The 22,444-nt window shown below is 40.2% G+C and overlaps 1 protein-coding gene across 1 annotated transcript in view; it reads left to right on the top strand.

The window, feature by feature from the left end:
• LOC126095118 (juvenile hormone esterase-like) overlaps positions 1 to 22,444 on the top strand; it is an 81,964-nt gene that overhangs the window by 43,003 nt on the left and 16,517 nt on the right. The window contains exons 6-7 of the mRNA XM_049909826.1: positions 3,438 to 3,603; positions 15,797 to 15,978. Of these exons, the coding sequence (XP_049765783.1) occupies positions 3,438 to 3,603; positions 15,797 to 15,978 (348 nt within the window). The remainder of the gene's footprint in view (positions 1 to 3,437; positions 3,604 to 15,796; positions 15,979 to 22,444) is intronic.

Raw genomic sequence — 22,444 nt, 5'->3', positions numbered from 1 at the left:
ACTAAACACAGTTTTCAGAAATTCCTTTACCAAATAAGACGAAATAAATCTCCTAGAATTCGACTCAAGAACAACTTCCAACATGAGAAACAAAGAAATACGTATTGTCGGTGTAGCGAAACAGCTTAAATTACTCAAGAAAAGCAAGACCTCCGGTCGAGATTGTATATCAATCATGTTCTTTTAAGAGAATTCTGATACAATATATCCACAGTTAGCAAACATAAAACACCCGCTCAACGAAAGATCCATACTTAAGACTGGAAAGTTGCGCAAGTCACACCAGTATTCAAGAAAGGAAATAGGAGTAATCCACTGAACTGCAGACTCATATCACTAACCTAGATTTCCAATGCGATTTTAGAACAAACGCTGTGTTCGAATATTGTAAATTACCTCGAAGATAGCCGGCCGGTGTGGCCGTGCGGTTAAAGGCGCTTCAGTCTGGAACCGCGTGACCGCTACGGTCGCAGGTTCGAATCCTGCCTCGGGCATGGATGTGTGTGATGTCCTTAGGTTAGGTTTAATTAGTTCTAATTTCTAGGCGACTGATGACCTCAGAAGTTAAGTCGCATAGTGCTCAGAGCTATTTGAACCATTTTTTGAACCTCGAAGATAACGATTTATTGACAAACAGCTAACACGGATTCAGAAACTACCGTTTCTTCTGAAACGCAGCCAGCTCCTTATTCGCAAGAAGTAACGAGTGCCATCGATACGGAATCCTACATTGATTACATACTTTTAGACTTTCAGAAGGCTTTTGACAAAGCGCCTCACAAGCGATTTCTAATCAAAATATTCGGCTACATGGAATCACCTGAGTTGTGCCTCTGGATTTATGGTTTCCTGTTAGGAAGGTCAGAGTTCGTAGTAACTGAGGGAAAGTCATAGAATATAAGAGAAGTAATATCCGGGTTTCCCCAAGGATCTGTTATAGACTCTTTCCTGTTCCTGATCTACGTAAAGGATTTAAGAGACAAACCTCACCAGCCCTATTAGAGTATTTGCAGATAATCCTGTCATTTACGGTCTTGTAAAGTCGTCGGATAATCAAATCCAATTGCAGAATGATTTACACATGATATCTGAATGATGCGGAAAGTGGTAATTTACTCTAAAGAATGGACAATATGAAGTCATATGTATGAACACTGAAGGAAACAAAATAAATTTCGGCTACATGGTAAATCACACAAATGTAAAGGCTGTAAATTCATTTAAGAACTTAGGGATTACAATTACGAATAACAAATTGGAATGATCACATAGATAATGTTGTGAAGAAAGCGAACCAATGACTGCGATTTATTGGAAGAACCCTTATAAGATGCAAAAGGTAAACTGAAGAGAATGCCAAAACTCTGCTTGTCCGACCTGTTATGGAGTACGGCTGCACTGACTGGGATCCGCATCAGATAGGACTGACGAAGTACATCGAAAAAGTTCAATGGAGGAAAGTTCGTTTTGTATTATAGCGAAGGAAGGGGAAGATAGCCACGGGTATGATACGCTAATTACGGTAGCAATCATGAAAACAAAGGCGTTTTTCTGCTGTGGAGTGTTATTTTGAAACTATTTGGCAGATTACAACTACGTGACGGGTTAAAACTCAAATCACGAACATTCTCTTCCCAAATGAGTTACGCAGACACGCCCCAACTCATTCTCATAGGAAAGGACGAGTCATCACTCGTGCCCATATAGCTCAGTCCTAAAGAGCATTGCTTTCGAAAGCCAAGGTCTTCCTCTCAGTTTCTAACACATTTTTGTTCTTTCTTTTTTATATGTCAGTAAGTTTGAAAACAGAGCACTGTCAGTAAATTTCAACTTCACGATAACGTCTCTATTACGATCGCTTAACCGCCCCCCCCCCCCCCACACCCGAGGGTATGCAGGAATGCTTCCCTGACTTTTGGAGCAAAGGAGATAAATAATGTTAGGATTGAGGCAGTATGGACGGGACGAGAATCGTGCGTGTCTTGCTCAGTTGTAACAGCTCTGCACGCAAAATAAAAGGTCATGGATTTGAGCCCTGGTCTGCAAGGAAATTTCAGCTGTCTACTCGTTTATGAAACGATTCCCAGATCCCCTTTCCCAAGATGCAAAATCGTGATAGATTAGCAATACTCGAGTCGATGGAGTGCCGTTATATCAAAGATTTTTACCTGGCCATTGAGCCACACGAAATTTTTATGTAATTCGGCAGAAAAAAATGTTAAGCCGTCAAGTATATACCGCCAGTTGGCTGAGACAGGTAAAACCGGAATGAGAAGTGAGTTCTCGTTTCTCTCGTTAACCCTCTGTTTTCATGAACTAAAAAAATTATTTTATTAAACTTTGTGGCGTGATACCCTTTCTGTCATCACTTTCGTCAGTCAACCTAACATAACTGTGTATCGTGTTTCATTGCAGGGAGATTTTCTCTGCCCCAGAATTAACCAGCAATGGCTTTTGAGTGTCTAACACTATTTTGTATTAGGATAAAAGCAATATTTGAAACTGATCGCCTAATCTCAGTGGTGAACGTTGGTGTGATCTGCCTAAATAGTTCTTGACAACATGCAAAACAATGGTGAATAACTTTTGAGTGGCATTATAAGGTTCAAAACTTGTTACATTGTGTTACTTATGTTAGTCTCTTCTTTGTAGTTTTATCCATGTTTTACATTGTCACAGTAAATCTAGAAAGTTGACTTCTTTCTGTAAAGCAAAGATCAAGGATCGCTAACTTTGTTATACATCACTATAAAATGATCAGCTGCGAGGTTTTTTTCTCTTTAATATTTTCATTATTTATTACTTTGTTTTGTAAGATATATCATCACATACACAATATATTGGATGACAGATGTTTTCAATTAAAATGTTTGCCTTAACAGACACTGGCAATCAACACCATAGTCTTCTCAGTAAGAACTACTTAAAACACACCAAAAAGAAGGAAGAGCTCAGAGATTCATTTTATCATAAAACAAAAATGTTTTTATAATAAAACACAAGCAACGACATTTATGAGTAAATCATACTTCGGTAACTGACACTGTAGCTGTTTTTAAATGATTATAAAAAATCGTAGAAATAATCAGAGTAATAGTAATCATTAGTAATGCTTTTCTAAATTCTAAAAATATATTTAACACATTTTTACTGTTTCAATGGTTTGTCTGAAATAACTTTTCATTACAAGTCTTCACATTTAAATGTGCAAAAATTATACTGTGTTATCTCTTTAAACGTAAATGAAAATCGGAATTTTGTATTGTGTGAAAAATATTGTTGGGTCACATGGTGACTTTATTGAATGTGTGGAGTTGATTGTAACTGACCAGTGCAATTGTAAGCGCCCCTGTCACAAGCTTGAGTATAAACATTCTCATTTCCCATTTCCAACAACGAGTGTACCTTGAGCAGCAACTGTTGTTACCTCCCCACAGGAGAAGCGAGGCCGCAAGGGAATCGCCTTTTCGCCCGTTATTGAGCCACAGTCAGACACCGCGGTGGTCACTGAGTCTCCAGGCGACATCCTTAGGCAGGGCCGCTACAACCAGGTCGCCGTCATGACAGGTGTCACTTCTGCAGATGGCAGCGTCATTGTTGAATGTACGTACACAAACTTGGATACAAATGTAGTACGCTGTTATCTCAAAGCCGATTATGTAAATTACTACACTCCCATATCATTTATAACCGCTGACACACAACACATTTCACAATGTAGATAGCTACCTGGGAGTGTATTATCTTTAGGCGCTGTTTTCTGATTTACGTGCCTTATTGCTTAATCTAACCATAGCCCATGACACCGACACATGAGACTACATTTAAGATTTAAAGTCTATCACATAGTGTGTTCCAGAAGCCATGATCCAGTGCACCGTATCATAATCATCATTTTCGTCGTCGCTAGACGTTTAATATCCACATGTGGATGAAGATGTCCTCTTTACCTGTGCATGCATCGTGGGTTGTATTTTGGGGTTTGTGTATTGTTAACGTATGTTTTCTAATAGCATCTACACACGTTAATGTTGTGATACCCAGGATGGGCTGTGGATTTGCCAACCACGACTATTTATGGCAGTAGAAGGTAAATTACACCGTCATTATCAGGTGGATGAGTGGATTGCATAACATTTTTGTTTGCTAGATATAGTCGGTTGTCTGTTCTAGAGTTCTGCTGTGATACAAACATGGTATAACCAGTGTTTGTTAACGTAATATATCACTAGGATCACACATTTTAAAGTAAAGTGAAACTAGTTACAGGATGTTCCAGTAGAAATAACCCTGAAGTTCGTCATAAATATACAAAGTCATTATTAGGAGTCACAGTAATATGGAACAAAATATATAAAGTACAGAGGTTGTACGGAGGTAGAAAAAGAGTGCTTTGTCAGTCACAGAGCTTTCGTCGCCAGCTTACATTGGGAAAAGGTAGAGATAACAAACACATATGTATCTAACTTTTCACAGCCTTTTCGCTTAAGAATATCATAATTGCGTTAAAGAAAAATATGAAAAATAAATAGCTTATAAGCCTATATTTCAGCATATTTATTTGTTAATTTTTCGATTTGTTGTGTTGGGACTTATTTTATGATTTAGGCACTTGCAAAAATAATAATAGTAAACAATACTGTGCTTCACCTAATACGCTTGAGAAACATCGTCTAGTAGGTCTAAGAGGCTTCTAAAAGAGTTCACTGCCACTGTCTCAGCTTTGTCGTTGTGTTCTGCCCATGTTTTCTGTTATGAATTGTTAATATAATAAGACACTGTAACGTAAGAGTTGTTTTTTCCACCATAATACATTATGTAATTCACGGCACCGCAACAAAAATCCAAGAAAAACTAATTTTGCAGCCCGTATGTTTACGAGACAAAGTACCCATTATCGCCAGACTAGACGACGTTTCGGAACTGGATTTAAAGAACATGTAAATACATTTAGATACCAGTCACATTGATGACACAGAACATGTTCTATACTATGTAGATCAAAAACTAATAATACTCTTCAAACTAAAAAAAGGCCACCTACTTAACCTCCATGAATAACTTGCAATTTTTGTTCATAATAGGGAACATGAGCATAACACACTCAGTGATAAGGCTGAGAACGTGGCAATGAGCTTTTTTAGAAGCATCTCAAGTTTACTAGACGATGTACAGGAACTCAGAAAAGCATCTCTCAAATCATCAAACAAAAAGATTAACAAATAAACGTGATGAAATATAGGTTTATAATTTATATTGTGAAGCCAATAGTTGTGAAAAGTTAAACACTTTTGTTATCATTACATTTGATTCGCAATGTAAGCTAGTAATGAGTGCTATTTGACTTTCAAGGTTGTGTACATCTGTACACTCTCAGGTCTATTTAATGTTGTTTCGTGTTTATGTACCATCTAATGAATGAAAATGTATATTTCTGACTAACTGCAAGGTTATTTCTGCTGGGATGTATTGTGAGTATATTTGTTATTGTTTACAAATTGTAATCGTAGTGCTATATTATGTTAACAAATGTTTATTACCTCTAGCAAAGAGAAATCTAAAACAGACAACTGGCTCCATCCAGAAAACAAAAATATTATGTGATCTACTGATACGCTTGACGATGATGGTGGTGTAAGGCCTCGAAACGAGTCATGCTAGAAAATGAAGGGTGACTGACACATAATGGTTTTAATTTGTCTCTTATGTACCCGCCTTCATTTAAGTCGTCAGCTCGATCTGATATCACGTCTTGAAATGCAGGAAAGAACGTCCTTGCTTCATGTACAACCGATTCGGCTAGGTACATGATCCGCCCGACACCACCACATTTTTAGAATTTCTACTTATCGCGAGCGGTAAGGGGGAAATCCGTGTTCCAGTCCCTGCCCAGCAAAAATTTTGAGTCGTTATTCTATTTCACACCCGATGGTTGTCCGTATTCGCAATTGCGAACACATTTAATGTATTTCATAACGACTGTAGTTGCCAAAGTGCCTATTAAAGAAACATTGCACCGTTATTCGGTGTAACACAGGCTTTACAACATCGTACTTGTTACATGGTCTCAAGTCAAATAAATACAAATAGTAAACCTTCCTTTCGAGACACCATGGGAGGAAGGAGCCACTTTGTGAAAAACCTGTTCAGTGGATTGAAAACTCTGCAGGGAAATTTCAGTATTCATTATACTTATTTATTTTCTGTCTGTTCGGCCGTTGCTTCGAACTGACAGATATAAAATGTGATCCACTTCTGTAAGTTCATTGTTTATTTGTACTCTTCTGTTGTCGACGTGCTAGTTATTGCATACATTATTTTAATATTAATGTTACTGGGATTCAAGCATACTTTCAAATGGTGCTTCCTTCAGTTTTTCTGTTGCTCGTTGAGATTTGTCTGCTCTACAGGTAATCATTACAGTGCCATAGCTAAATGAGAGTTATTCACATGTTGTTATTGGTCTCTCTTTCTTAAGCTTACTGCAGTTCAATTAAAGAGAATTTTACATCAGACGCGTTTCGCTTATATATATATAAATCATCTTCCGTCGTCATACTGCAAATTCGGTAGATATGTTTGTACATTTTTTGTTTTAGATTAAAAACGGCATTTTGTTTACAAAGCTGGTATGCGAGTTCCTTATGGTGTTTCTTCCTCTTGTTTACATATTCTCAAACGATTATTTACACCCTCTTTGTTAGCACGAACAGAGGCAGAATTACTGCAAGTAAACTACACGTCAACTTTATTAACAAAATGCTGTTTTTTCCTAAAACAACAAAAATATGCAACCATATGTATATAATTTACAGGATGAGCACAGATGATGCTTTATAAATAACAGCGAAATGCATCTGGTGTTAAACTCTATTTATTTAGTTGCAGTAAGCTTAAGGTGGAGAAACCAACAATAACCGATTTTAACAGCTTATGCGTAAGATGACCGTGCAAACAAACATATTATCCACACATGTTCCATTGTCGCACATTTCTTCTTTATTTACCCCAAAATATCTTCAGGAAATTAAGGAATGCGCATAGCCCTGACGAAGATCGCGGCTAATCAACAGAGAACTGGCGCTGTGGCTAAGACGGTGGACTTGTGTTCGGAAGGAGGGCAGCTTAGGATCCCGTTTAAGCATCTCCATTTAAGTTCTCAATTTCCCCCAAATAACTTCAGGGGCTTGCCGGTGTAGTTTATCCATACAATTGGCGGCTTCTTTCTTCAACCATAACGCTCCGAAAGATCTATGGCTCCATCTCCATTGAACTCGTCTCAACAGATATTTAAACTCAAACCTAACATTCCTGTTGCCCTCCTTTCCCTCACAGTTACCAGATGTGGTAAAATACCTTTAAGCAGGTGAACGGTCTCGAGAGAGCAGAAATCAGAAACACGGCAACCATATAAGGTATTACAATTCTCTTTTCATGCAGATGAGTAGTGAAAAGTCTCCGTAGTCTCTTTTCATAATCGTACTAATTACAGAGAAATCCCTATAAATTCGGCTTTTTTAAATACAAATTAATAGCCGCTAATAGTATCATAGTAGCTAACACACCGACAACGAAACACCAAAAGTAAACAATTAACACTGAGAACCAGTGATTGAAATTTTATATTTAGGCCAGGCTAAGGCAACTACCTACTGACAGAAAAAAGGAAATCTGACGATTAGAATAGAAATGTGCTTCTATCACAGTGGTGTCCAACCTAGTTTTGCAGATACTGTAAGAGACTAGGTGGAATGAATTAGCTGAAAGGTTGGACAGCAAGCTTTCTGACTTCCACTGGTGAATCTATATGGGGAATTTTGATTACGTTGTTGTCCGATTTATCGGTGCGGCAGAAATTATTCGTCATTCACAGGATGTTTTTGACCAGATAATGCAGAAAGTAAAACGAAATATCAATTTTTGTCACAAACATGGTCGTTGTGAATGCTCCTCCTCCATTTTACTCGTAACTTAGCAGTAAATTTCATTTGAATGCAATTGCTTCTTTCGAAGGGAGGCAATTTACAAACTGATGACACCAGACAAAGTGAACAAACCATGTTTCTATTTCCCGTGACGTATATATAATGAACTGTCACAGAAAATTAGTAACTAGTGATGAAAAGAATCCTCTGTAACAAAAGACAGTGTACACTGACTTAGTCTGTTGATCTTCAAACGATAGAAAACTCCTAACTACGTTCTTCTCATTCACACTGACATAATTTGCAAATCAAAAGTACATTTCCTCCAGAGGTGCCAAAAGTTAGTTCGTATTGGATCCGCATGTAAGATCGGCTGTCAACTACCCCATCGCTCGCAACTTGGATTCCTGCTACAGGTATTCAAGCAAACACACGTATTCAACTTTAGTATTACAATCGTCATTTTGCACATCTAGGATTGTAATACTAATTTTTAACAATATTTGAGAAAACAGACATTGGTGATGAACTCGCAGCTGTACCAAATTTCAAAAATTCATTAGCAATTGCGAAATTTTTCTGACATTAGCTGAATCAGTTATACAGATATTGTCTGTAGGTGACTCGTGAAATTTCATAATTTTAGTACAGCTGCAAAATCTTTAACAATGTATGTTTCTTCTGATGTTTTTAAAAATAATTATTAAAAGCCTCCACAGGCAAAATGACTTCCGTAATACTAAAGTTGATTACGTCTATCTCCTTGAAACCCTGTTGATAGAATTCAGGTAATGTTGCTAGCGATGGGGTCGTTGACAGAATGACGTATGGAAATTTGGATCTGTCCTGGAAACGTGCTCGGGTAGCCAAAGTTATTAAGGCGACCTCTCGCAGCAAACAGAAAATCCGAATTCGAGTGCCGGTTCGCCACAAACTTTCATGTCTTACCAAAAATATAATTCCTTCATTTCTAATGCAGCTAGTGTCAGAAATATTTCACAATTGTTTACTGTTTGAGTACGAAGAACTCTTGACCTTCACGATCTCACTGCTGTATAAATATTTCGGTTAAATTTTCTAATTAACTTTACAACTCTGTTACCTGGAAATCACTATAAAAACATGTGAGACATATTTATCCCGTAGCTTTATGGTAGTCCCTGTTTTCAACACGTGTGAAACCCCATTTTCTCTTTTCCCCTGAAATTAAACTCTTTCACCTGTAAGACAGCACCTGTACAGGAACATAAATACAATACACAACACCGTAGTCCCTATTATTTACACATGCTGCTGATATGTTACCTAGTAATGGGGAGAACAAGACGAATCACTTTGTAATCAATCGCCCTCACATTACTGTCATTGCACTAGTCTTAGCAATGATCTTCCTGCAGACGTTCATCGTTTGGAAAGATGAGTTACTGAGGTTCATCCAGCGCTGAAGTGCAGGGTTATTTGTTGGACTGTAGTCTATCTATGAGCCGTCACAATCTGTGCCCAGAAACCCCTCCCATCAAGAAACCCCTTAAATTTGGTCTAATACAGGCTGTTTCAGTCCAAGTGAGGCGATCATCACAGACCCTCAAGGACCATGCTCTGCGAGATACATTGTTCTTGCAGTACTACGAAAAATGGTGACCTTACCTAAGTCCTGAGAACTTCCATCCTGTTTGTGTTTTGTACACATTATTAATCGTAAATTGAATATCGTGGAATATCTAAGACAATGTTTGCTTTGGAAAGTATACGGTGTTTCCAAAGGATTATCTTAGATCTTTCGCTTTGTCGACTCATTTTGACACCTTTTCTGCAGCGGATGGATTATGAGAGGTATAGCGTATGTTGTAAATACGTTATATTACGTACTATAAGACGTACAATTTGTACAGAAACCAGATGGCAGTTATAAGAGTCGAGGGACATGAAAGGGAAGTAGTGGTTGGGAAGGGAGTGAGACATAGTTGTAGCCTCTCCCCGATGTTATTCAATCTGTATATTGAGCAAGCATTGAAGGAAACAAAAGAAAAATTTGGAGTAGGTATTAAAATCCATGGAGAAGAAATAAAAACTTTGAGGTTCGCCGATGACATTGTAATTCTGTCAGACACAGCAAAGGACTTGGAAGAGCAGTTGAATGGAATGGACAGTGTCTTGAAAGGAGGGTATAAGATGAACATCAACAAAAGCAAAACGAGGATAGTGGAATGTAGTCGAATTAAGTCGGGTGAAGCTGAGGGAATTAGATTAGGAAATGAGACACTTAAAGTAGTAAAGGAGCGTTGCTATTTGGGGAGCAAAATAACTGATGATGGTCGAAGTAGGAAGGATATAAAATGTAGACTGACAATGGCAAGGAAAGCGTTTCTGAAGAAGAGAAATTTGTTAACATCGCGTATAGAGTTAAGTGTCAGGAAGTCATTTCTGAAAGTATTTGTATGGAGTGTAGCCATGTATGGAAGTGAAACATGGACAATAAATAGTTTGGACAAGAAGAGAATAGAAGCTTTCGAAATGTGGTGCTACAGAAGAATGCTGAAGATTAGATGGGTAGATCATATAACAAATGAGGAAGTATTGAATAGGATTGGGGAGAAGAGAAGTTTGTGGCACAACTTGACCAGAAGAAGGGATCGGTTGGTAGGACATTTGTTGAGGCATCAAGGGATCACCAATTTAGTATTGGAGGGCAGCGTGGAGGGTAAAGATCGTAGGGGGAGACCAAGAGCTGAATACACTAAGCAGATTCAGAAGGATGTAGGTTGCAGTAGGTACTGGGAGATGAAGAAGCTTGCACAGGATAGAGTAGCATGGAGAGCTGCATCAAACCAGTCTCAGGACTGAAGACCACAACAACAACAAGACGCACCTTATTTTTAAACAGTTTTTTAAGAAATAAGATGCTCACTACTTTTAGTGTTAGACTGCAAAGCCAGTCTAAAAAAAAATCTTAGCTTATAAAGCCGAATTGGCCTTTAAATGCCTCAGTATCGTCATCTTAACTTTCTTCATCTTCATCGTCATCGTTGTCCTCTTCAAAAATAAGCTGCTATTCGCTGCCACCGGGAGCGTTACTTATGCCGCACTTTTTGAAAGTTTTAACAATAACGGCTTCTCTGACTCTAGACCACAACTGTTTTATTCACTGATACAGTTGGTTGCTTGCAGGTCGTTTTAATGCTCCCTTAAGCGTGAATTCATGTTGGATTTCATCCCTCATCCATTTGCTCCATTCCTCTCTCATGTACAATTTTCAATGGTTTATTTATCGAGACATCGAGAAGTTGTAATTGTGATGTAAGTCCTCCCGGAATAACAGAAAGCTATGTATCTCCCCGCCTCTATTTATCTTTTACAGAATTTTTCAAATGACTACTAAACTGATCCAACACTAGAACAGAACTCTTCTTCGGTAAAGTACCTTTCCTCCTCCCCCACACTCCGTTTATCGATTATTTCATATCAGCCTCGTGCATCCTACTCTTGTGATGTACGTGAACAACACCTGGTGGTATTCCAGAAGGTTTTGGCATTGTGTTGCGTTTGAAAATGATCATTCGGTTAAGTTTAGTGCCGTCTGCACAACAGGAATGTACAACAGAGTAGTGCATTTTTTCATTTCCAGTTGTTTTTATAGTTACAGTTTTAGCACCTTTCGTGGCAACATTTCTCTTACTCGGCGCATCAAATGTCGGAGGAGCTTCGTCCATATCCGCTGTGTGGCTTAGTTCAACACTGGCTTACTTTCGATGTTAAGTAATAAAGCGATGAAAACATAATATTTTCTCTTCATTTCCTTGTGGCAAATTGTGAGACATTTTGTTTTTGGTTCGCAGGTAAGTCTGTGATGCGTCATATACCTGTAGCCTCAACCAACTCCACCCTTAAAATCTGTGAAAAAACAGTCTAGATCGCGAATGTACTTTATTAAAATGATCGGTTTCGGCGAAGGCTGAGCCCATCTTCAGACAGAGCTATCATCTGATCTTAACGATGCCCAGAAGCTAGTTGACCGCTGTCGCTGAAACGAAGGTCAACTGAGTATTCTACACACCGACAACTTCAACTGGTGGTGCTGTGTGAAGAAGGGACAAATCTAGGCCGAAACCAGTCGTTTCCATAAAGTACGATAGCGATCTACACAATTTTCTCACCGATCTTATACAGATTACAAGACCGCTGCCTCCCGAAAAGTCCATCCTTAAGGTCTGTTAAGTTACACTGTCGCGCTACCTTGCGAGAATGTATCTAAATCACATTTGTATTAATGCTATTTTGAAAGTTTTGAATCCACTTCAGTAGGTCATTCTCTAGTTTTGGCCGTTTTCCATTCAGTCCTTTGTTAGCACATTTAGTCTTCCTCATTTTCTTTTTAGATCTTTTCTAGACCGCTAATCCGAAATGGATTTTTTCTGTTGGAGGACTAAAATGCCTCTCAGCTGCTCTGTGTCCATGTCCTTCTGCATATACTATTACTTTCAATTTACAGGCGCAGCGTATCATTAGCTTTATTTTTTTCCATTAAATATCTAGCTCTCATTAGGAGAAAGAAAGCTGGCATTCCACGGATCGGAGCGTGGAATGTCAGACCCCGTAATCGGCCAGGTGGGTTCGAAAATTTAAAAAGGGAAATGGATAGGTTAAAGTTAGATTACTGGGAATTAGTGAAGTTCGGTAGCAGGAGGAACAAGACCTTTGGTCAGACGAATACAGGGTTATAAGTACAAAATCAAAAAGGGGTAATGCAGGAGTCGGTTTAATAATGAATAAAAAATAGGAGTGCGGGTAATCTACTACAAACAGCATAGTAAACGCATTATTGTGGCCAAGATAGACACGAAGCCCACGCCTACTACAGTAGAACAAGTTTATATGCCTACTAGCTCTGCAGATGACGAAGAAATTGAAGAAATGTATGTTGAAATAAAAGAAATCATTCAAATAGTGAAGGGAGACGAAAATTTAATAGTCATGGGTGACTGGAATTCGCCAGTAGGAAAAGGGAGAGAAAGAAACGTAGTAGGTGAATATGGATTGCGAATAAGAAATGAAAGAGGAACCCGCCTGGTAGAATTTTGCACAGAGCACAACTTCATCATAGCTAACATTTAGTTTAAGAATCATGAAAGAAGGTTGTATACATGGAAGAAGCCTGGAGATACTGACAGGTTTTAGATCGATTATATAATGGTAAGACAGAGATTTAGGAACCAGGTTTTAAATTGTAAGGCATTAACAGGTACAGATGTGGACTCTGACCACAATCTATTGGTTATGAACTGTAGATTAAAACTGAAGAAACTGCAAAAAGGTGGGAATTTAAGGAGATGGGACCTGGATAAACTGAAAGAACCAGAGGATTTACAGAGATTCAGCGAGAGCATAAGGGAACAATTGACAGGAATGGGGGAAAGAAATACAGTAGAAGAAGAATGGATAGCTTTGAGGGATGAGGTAGTGAAGGCAGCAGAGGATCAAGTAGGTAAAAAAACGAGGGCTATTAGAAATCCTTGGGTAACTGAAGAAATATTGAATTTAATTGATGAAAGGAGAAAATATAAAATGCAGTAAATGAAGCAGGCAGAAAGGAATACAAGCGTCTCAAAAATTGGATCGACAGGAAGCGCAAAATGGCTAAACAGGGATGGCTAGAGGACAAATGTGAGGATATAGAGGCTTATCTCACGAGGGGTTAGATAGATACTGCCCACAGGAAAATTAAAGAAAGCTTTGGAGAAAAGAGAATCACTTGTATGAATATCAAGAGCTCAGATGGAAACCCAGTTCTAAGCAAAGCAGGGAAAGCAGAAAGGTGGAATGAGTATATTGAGGGTCTATACAGGGGCGATGTTCTTGAGGACAATATTATGGAAATGGAAGAGGATGTAGATGAAGATGGAATGGGAGATATGATACTGCGTGAAGAGTTTGACAGAACACTGAAAGACCTAAGTCGAAACAAAGCCCCGGGAGTAGACAACATTCCATTAGAACTACTGACAGCCTTGGGACCGCCAGTCCTGACAAAACTCTACCATCTGGTGAGCAAGATGTATGAGACAGGCGAAATACCCTTAGTCTTCAAGAAGAATATAATAATTCCAATACCAAAGAAAGCAGGTGTTGACACATGTGAAAATTACCGAACTATCAGTTTAATAAGTCACGGCTGCAAAATACTAATGCGAATCCTGACAGACGAATGGAAAAACTAGTAGAAGCCGACCTAGGGGAAGATCAGTTTGGATTCCGTAGAAATATCGGAACACGTGAGGCAATACTGACCCTACGACCTATCACACAAGCTAGATTACAGAACGGCAAACCTACGTTTCTAGTATTAGTAGACTTAGAGAAAGTTTTTAACAATGTTGACTGGAACACTCTCTCTCAAATTCTGAAGGTGGCAGGGGTAAAATACAGGGAGCGAAAGACTATTTACAATTTGTACAGAAACCAGATGACAGTTGTAAGGTTCGAGGGACATGAAAGGGAAGCAATGGTTGGGAAGGAAGTGAGACGGGGCGGTAGCCTCTCTCCAATGTTATTCAATCTGTATATTGAGCAAGCATTGAAGGAAACAAAAGAAAAATTCGGAGTAGGTATTAAAATCCATGGAGAAGAAATAAAAACTTTGAGGTTCACCGATGACATTGAAATGCTCTCAGAGACAGCAAAGGACTTGGAAGAGCAGTTGAACGGAATGGACACTGTCTTGAAAGTAGGGTATAAGATGAACATCAACAAAAGCAAAACGAGAATAACGGAATGTAGTCGAATGAAATCGGGTGAAGCTGAGGGAATTAGATTAGGAAATGAGACACTTAAAGTAGTAAAGGAGTTTTACTATTTGGGGAGCAAAATAACTGATGATGGTCGAAGTAGAGAGGGTATAGAATGTACACTGGCAATGGCAAGGAAAGCGTTCCTGAAGAAGAGAAATTTGTTAACATCGAGTATAGATATAAGTGTCAGGAAGTCGTTTCTGAAAGTATTTGTATGGAGTGTAGCCATGTATGGAAGTGAAACGTGGACGATAGAAAGAGAAGAAGAGAATAGAAGTTTTCGAAATGTGGTGCTACAGAAGAATGCTGAAGATTAGATGGGTAGATCGCGTAACTAATGAGGGGGTATTGAATAGAATAGGGGGAAGAGGAGTTTGGCACAACTTGACTAGAAGAAGGGATCGGTTGGTAGGACATGTTCTGAGGCATCAAGGGCTAACCAATTTAGTATTGGAGGGCAGCGCGGAGGGTAAAAATCGTAGAGGGAGACCAAGAGATGAATACACTAAGCAGATTCAGAAGGATGTAGGTTGCAGTAGGTACTGGGAGATGAAGAATCTTGCACAGTATAGAGTAGCATGGAGTGCTGCATCAAACCAGTCTCAGGACTGAAGACCACAACAACAACAACATCTAGCTGTTAACAAAATTATTCTACTGTTACCGATAGCACAAATCACTTTCAATTCGAGTTTACTGGCACCGTAGATGGCAACGACGCATCGTAGGTTAAACAGAGTTCTGGGTTTGGCGGAGCGGGAGGGAGACAGTGTTAGCAAGCTTGTAAACCAATTTTCGTTGCATCGGTGCACTGCTGCTGCCAGTTGAATACAGTGTTGCCAGATAGTGATAGGTTTCCTGCGGCATCTAATATGGCTATTTTTAATACGGACGGGAATCTTAAATCAAACACTGGAATTTTTTATATTAGTTTCGAGTACAAGAGGCACCTGAATTTTGGAGGCAATTTTTCGAAGAAAAAAATACGACTTTTAGTCCTTAAAAACTGTTGTAACATAATACATGTAAAACGACATGCTTATCCAGGGAGGTGGCATTTCACGGGCAACGCGTGTGTTGTTGCAGCGTCTGGAATCTTGTCAGACGAAGCTTTCGCTGCGGATATGAGAGAGAACTTCACACTTCTGGTTGGCTCCCAGCTGCCGTTGCCAACTGTGGAGGAACAAACCGAAGCGGCAGTAAAGATGGAGAACTTCTACTTTGGGGAAGAGGGTTTCTCCGTGAATAATACCCAGGCTGTTTACGATGTAAGTACTGTCTTATTGCCGGCCGAAGTGGCCGCGTGGTTCTAGGCGCTGCAGTCTGGAACCGCGAGACCACTACGGTCGCAGGTTCGAATCCTGCCTCGGGAATGGATGTGTGTGATGTCCTTAGGTTAATTAGGTTTAACTAGTTCTAAGTTCTAGGGGACTAATGACCTCAGAAGTTGAGTCCCATAGTGCTCAGAGCCATTTGAACCATTTTTTACTGTCTCATTGTAGAAGTTATCTGCTTTCCCGTGTATTCGCTGAAATTAAAGAGAGAGATCGACGTTTTCTGCGTATAAGTAAAATACCACTGTCTGCAACTTCGTGCTGAATTGTATATACTTTTAAATGAGTTTCCGTATTGTCACATTTCGTCTGATGGATTTCAGAACGTCTCCAATTCACCCCTACATGTGTTCTCAGCTTTCCACTATTCAGTGGTGAAATTGGATAACTTTTAGTGGTGAGCTGTCTGTGCTGCGATATTTTAAAACTATTATGATGAAAGTCGTTCCCGTCACACAACTATACAAGTTAAGAAACCTTTTGTTTTTGCAAAAAAAATTACAGCGGCAGGCCTGACTCATGGAATGAAGAATTAATAAGGAAAGTGGGAGAAATTGGAACGCATATAACGACGGCTGAAGTAGGCGTGTGCTTGGAAGATTAAAAAGGTTCGTGTTCCATATAAAAGCCAGTTTACAGTCTTCTCTCTTCCTTCATCGTTCCCGTTCTGATAATACTGAACATGGCTTCAAATATTCTAACCTAATCTGTATCATTCTAAATGGCCATTATTAGCGTCAATTATTATTACTGTTATGAATGTTTTGTAATATCTTTGGCATGTGTTCGAACACTGAGGTGACAAAAGTGATTGCATAGCGATATGCTCATATTCAGACGGTGGTGTATCACGTTCACAAGGTACAAAAGGACAGTGCACTGGCGGAGTTGTCGCTTGCAGTCAGTGATTCATGTGAAAACACTCCCGACCCGATTATGGCCGCAAGATGAAAATTAACGGACTTTAAACGCGGAATGGTAGTTGACACTTGTAACAGAACTAATCGGTGTGAGGGCAACGAGGAAGTGCGTATGGCATTCTTTTGAACAACTGTTCATTACAATTTGAAAACCAGCAAACATTTTAAAGCCCAAGATCTCCAGTAAGAGAAATAGCTAATATAATACTTGACACAATCAATGATACACACTTTCAAACAATTGATTTCAATGACTTAGGTCAATTCAACGTATAATAGAATTAGTTGAACGCCAGAACTTGTGTTGTTGTTGTTGTGGTCTTCAGTCCTGAGACTGGTTTGATGCAGCTCTCCATGATACTTTATCCTGTGCTAGCTTCTTCATCTCCCAGTACCTACTGCAGCCTACATCCTTTTGAATCTGTTTATTGTATTCATCTCTTTGTCTCCCTCTACGATTTTTACCCACCACGCTTCCCTCCAGTGCTAAATTGGTGATCCCTTGATGCCTCAGATCATGTCCTACCAACCGATCCCTTCTTCTAGTCAAGTTGTGCCACAAACTCCTCAATTCTATTCAATACTCCTCATTAGTAATGTGGTCTACCCATCTAATCTTCAGCATTCTTCTAAAGCTTCTATTCTCTTCTTGTCTAAAGTATTCATCGTCCATATTTCACTTCCATACATGGCTACACTCCTTACAAATACTTTCAGAAACGACTTCCTGACACTTAAATCTATACTCGATGTTAACAAATTTCTCTTCAGAAACGCTTTCCTTGCCATTGCCAGTCTACATTTTATATCCTCTCTACTTCGACCATCATCATTCTTGAGAGATTCATACCTCATAAATTGGTGAGAGATGGAACTGATCCCATATGGTACACAAAACAGGTCCGAACGCTGTTGCAGAGGCAACGGAAAAAGCATGCGAAGTTCAGAAGAACGCGAAATCCCGAAGATTGGTTAACATTTACAGACGCGCGATTTTGGCTCGGACTTCAATGCGAGATGCCTTTAATAGGTTCCACAACGAAACATTGTCTCGAAATTTGGTAGAAAATCCGAAGAAATTCTGGTCGTATGTAAAGTACACAAGCGGCAAGACACAGTAAATACCTTCGCTGCGCAGTGCCGATGGTACTGTTACCGATGACTGTGCCCTTAAAGCGGAGTTATTGAACGCAGTTTTCTGAAATTCCTTCACCAGGGAAGACGAATGGAATATTCCAGAATTTGAAACACGAACAGCTGCTAGCATGAGTTTCTTGTAAGTAGATACCTTAGGGGTTGGGAAGCAACTCAAATCGCTTGATACGGGCAAGTCTTCAGATCCAGATTGCATACCGATTAGGTTCCTTTCAGATTGCGCTGATACAATAACTCCCTACTTAGCAATCATATACAACCGCTCGCTCACCGATAGATCTGTACCTACAGATTGGAAAATTGCGCAGGTCGCACCAGTATTTAAGAAGGGTAGTAGGAGTAATCCTTCGAACTACAGACCTATATCATTGACGTCGGTTCGCAGTAGGGTTTTGGCGCATATACTGTATACGAACATTATGAATCACGTCGAAGGGAACAATCAATTGATACGTAATCAGCATGGTTTCAGAAAACATCGTTCTTGTCCAACGTAGCTAGCTCTTTATTCGCACGAAGTAATGGCCGATAGCGACAGGGGATCTCAAGTTGATTCCGTATTTCTAGATTTCCGGAAAGCTTTTGACACCGTTCCTCACAAGCGACTTCTAATCAAGCTGCGGGCCTATGGGATATCGTCTCAGTTGTGCGACTGTATTCGTGATTTCCTGTCAGGACGGTCGCAGTTCGTAGTAATAGACGGCAAATCATCGAGTGAAACTGAAGTGATATCAGGTGTTCCCCAGGGAAGCGTCCTGGGACCTCTGCTGTTCCTGATCTATATAAATGACCTGGGTGACAATCTGAGCAGTTCTCTTAGGTTTTTCGCAGATGATGCTGTAATTTACCGTCTAGTAAGGTCATCCGATGACCAGTATCAGTTGCAAAGCGATTTAGAAAAGATTGCTGTATGGTGTGGCAGGTGGCAGTTAACGCTAAATAACGAAAAGTGTGAGGTGATCCACATGAGTTCCAAAAGAAATCCGTTGGAATTCTATTACTCGACAAATAGTACAATTCTCAAGCCTGTCAATTCAACTAAGTACCTGGGTGTTAAAACTACGAACAACTTCAGTTGGAAAGACCACATAGATAATATTGTGGGGAAGGCGAGCCAAAGGTTGCGTTTCATTGGCAGGACACTTAGAGGATGCAACAAGTCCACTAAAGAGACAGCTTACACTACACTCGTTCGTCCTCTGTTAGAATATTGCTGCGCGGTGTGGGTTACTTACCAGGTGGGATTGACGGAGGACATTGAAAGGGTGCAAAAAAGAGCAGCTCGTTTTGTATTATCACGTAATAGGGGAGAGAGTGTGGCAGATATGATACGTGAGTTGGGATGGAAGTCATTAACGCAAAGACGTTTTTCGTCGCGGCAAGATCTAATTACGAAATTTCAATCACCATCTTTCTCTTCCGAATGCGAAAATATTTTGTTGAGCCCAACCTACACAGGTAGGAATAATCATCAAAATAAAATAAGAGAAATCAGAGCTCGAACAGAATTGTTCAGGTGTTCGTTATTCCCGCGCGCTGTTCGGGAGTGGAATAGTAGAGAGATAGTATGATTGTGGTTCGATGAACCCTCTGCCAAGCACTTAAATGTGAATTGCAGAGTAATCATGTAGATGTAGATGTAGAGTTATTTTGCTCCCCAAATAGCAAAACTCCTTTACTACTTTAAGTGTCTCATTTCCTAATCTAATTCCCTCAGCTTCACCCGACTTAATTCGACTACATTCCATTATCCTCGTTTTGCTTTTGTTGATGTTCATCTTATATCCTACTTTCAAGACAGTGTCCATTCCGTTCAACTGCTCTTCCAAGTCCTTTGCTGTCTCTGAGAGCATTTCAATGTCATCGGCGAACCTCAAAGTTTTTATTTCTTCTCCATGGATTTTAATACCTACTCCGAATTTTTCTTTTGTTTCCTTCAATGCTTGCTCAATATATAGATTGAATAACATTGGGGAGAGGCTACAGCCCTGTCTCACTCCCTTCCCAACCACTGCTTCCCTTTCATGTCCCTCGATCCTTACAACTGTCATCTAGTTTCTGTACAAATTGTAAATAGTCTTTCGCTCCCTGTATTTTACCCCTGCCACCTTCAGAATTTGAGAGAGAGTGTTCCAGTCAACATTGTTAAAAACTTTCTCTAAGTCTAGTAATACTAGAAACGTAGGTTTGCCGTTCTGTAATCTAGCTTGTGTGATAGGTCGTAGGGTCAGTATTGCCTCACGTGTTCCGATATTTCTACGGAATCCAAACTGATCTTCCCCTAGGTCGGCTTCTACTAGTTTTTCCATTCGTCTGTCAGGATTCGCATTAGTATTTTGCAGCCGTGACTTATTAAACTGATAGTTCGGTAATTTTCACATGTGTCAACACCTGCTTTCTTTGGTATTGGAATTATTATATTCTTCTTGAAGTCTGAGGGTATTTCGCCTGTCTCATACATCTTGCTCACCAGATGGTAGAGTTTTGTCAGGACTGGCTGTCCCAAGACTGTCAGTAGTTCTAATGGAATGTTGTCTACTCCCGCGGCCTTGATTCGACTCAGGTCCTTCAGTGCTCTGTCAAACTCTTCACGCAGTATCATATCTCCCATTCCATCTTCATCTACATCCTCTTCCATTTCCATAAAATTGTCCTCAAGAACATCACCCCTGTATAGACCCTCTATATACTCCTTCCACCTTTCTGCCTTCCTGCTTTGCTTAGAACTGGGTTTCCATCTGAGCTCTTGATATTCATACAAGTGATTCTCTTTTCTCCAAAGCTCTCTTTAATTTTCCTGTGGGCACTTTTTATCTTACCCCTCGTGAGATAAGCCTCTACATCCATACATTTGTCCTCTAGCCATCCCTGCTTAGCCATTTTGCAGTTCCTGTCGATCTCATTTTTGAGACAAGATGCTGACACGGCGGTGCCGCGATCGGCTGGTTGGAAAGCAGGCGAGTCGACTCCTCGACCCTCGCACAGGTACGGCGGGGCCACATACTAGGTGGCGATGTGGCAGGCAAGCAGCGGCTCCAGCAGACGGCGCCACACTCGCATCGCTTCCAGCGCAACGGCACAGCAAGTCCCGACGAGGCGGCGCGGGACTTCAAGTCGCCGCAACTCTTGACGAATTAATGTCGGCACATACTTCCCGCCAAACTGAAGCCCACGGGGAGCAGATTCTGGTTGAAACTCGCACTTCCGCATTAAACACAATTCTGCACTCTATCTTACAATAGTAAGCGGCGAGAAAACAGGTCATCTTCGCCTCTAAATTATAAGGTGTTAACTTCAACAAGGAAAAGTAACATGGTGGCCTGAACAGCTGGAGCAAGGCACTCGACCCAACTACTACGCTGAGCAAACAGTTCCAATACTAGTTCCATCAGCAGAAGTACACATTCTTATTTTGGTGCATCCTCCTTCACATACGGTTTAAGTTGAGATTTATGGGTTCTAAAGATTCTCCTATTTTGTGGCGCTCCTGACCACAAAGGTAACCGCGGTGAGGAAGTGCCAAATTGGGGCAGCTCCTACAAATCTGGGTAAAAGCTTTCTCATAATTATATCTATCCCACGACCTGTCGCCACAAAGTTCTTCACCCACACCTGATACCCTGGTCTCGGCCGCCTTCCAGCATCATTACATCTTTCCATGGGCTTCCCTCAAGTTATTAAAGGCTCACTTCCAATTAATGTGAATCTGAGCAGCGTCCATCCTCTTCGCAAGAAAATCATTCGTGAGTGCCAAATGAGGTTCGTACGCAAACATGAAGCTAGCTGGTGTGGCCTTGTGGGCCTCGTGCATGGCGGTATTGAAGGCGTACGCTAATCAAGAGAAGGGGTCTCACCACTATGATGTAAAGCGATCAAGGCGGCCTTCAAATTCCGATTGATCCGCTCCGCCAGGGAAGGATTCGGCTAATAGAATATGGTTGTACTTTGAGCCACCCCTATTTCGAAGCAAAAATTACGGAATGCGCCCGATATCAAGGAAACAGCTTTATCAGAAACCAGTAAGCGACAAGGCCCAAAGGTACCAAAAATTCGCTGCAAACACTTTATAGAGGTTTTAGTGGTAATATTTCAAGTAGGAACCAAGCAGCGGACGCGCTTGAACGCATCTACACAAACGAAGACATGCCGGTTGCCCTCTATGGAACGTGGGAAGGGTCCCACGAAATCAACATACAATTTCTCCACAGGTTCAGTCGCAACATCGGACGACCAAAGGTCTTATCACGTATTCAAGGCAGGTTTAATGATCCCACATGTTTTAGAAGCTATCACGATCTCATTGATCTGTTTATCCATGCCCTTCC

This window comes from Schistocerca cancellata, chromosome 8 (genome assembly GCF_023864275.1).
Source record: "Schistocerca cancellata isolate TAMUIC-IGC-003103 chromosome 8, iqSchCanc2.1, whole genome shotgun sequence".
Taxonomy (NCBI): domain Eukaryota; kingdom Metazoa; phylum Arthropoda; class Insecta; order Orthoptera; family Acrididae; genus Schistocerca; species Schistocerca cancellata.
The sequence above is the reverse complement of the archived record's forward strand: the minus strand, read 5'-3'. Positions and strand labels throughout refer to the sequence as shown.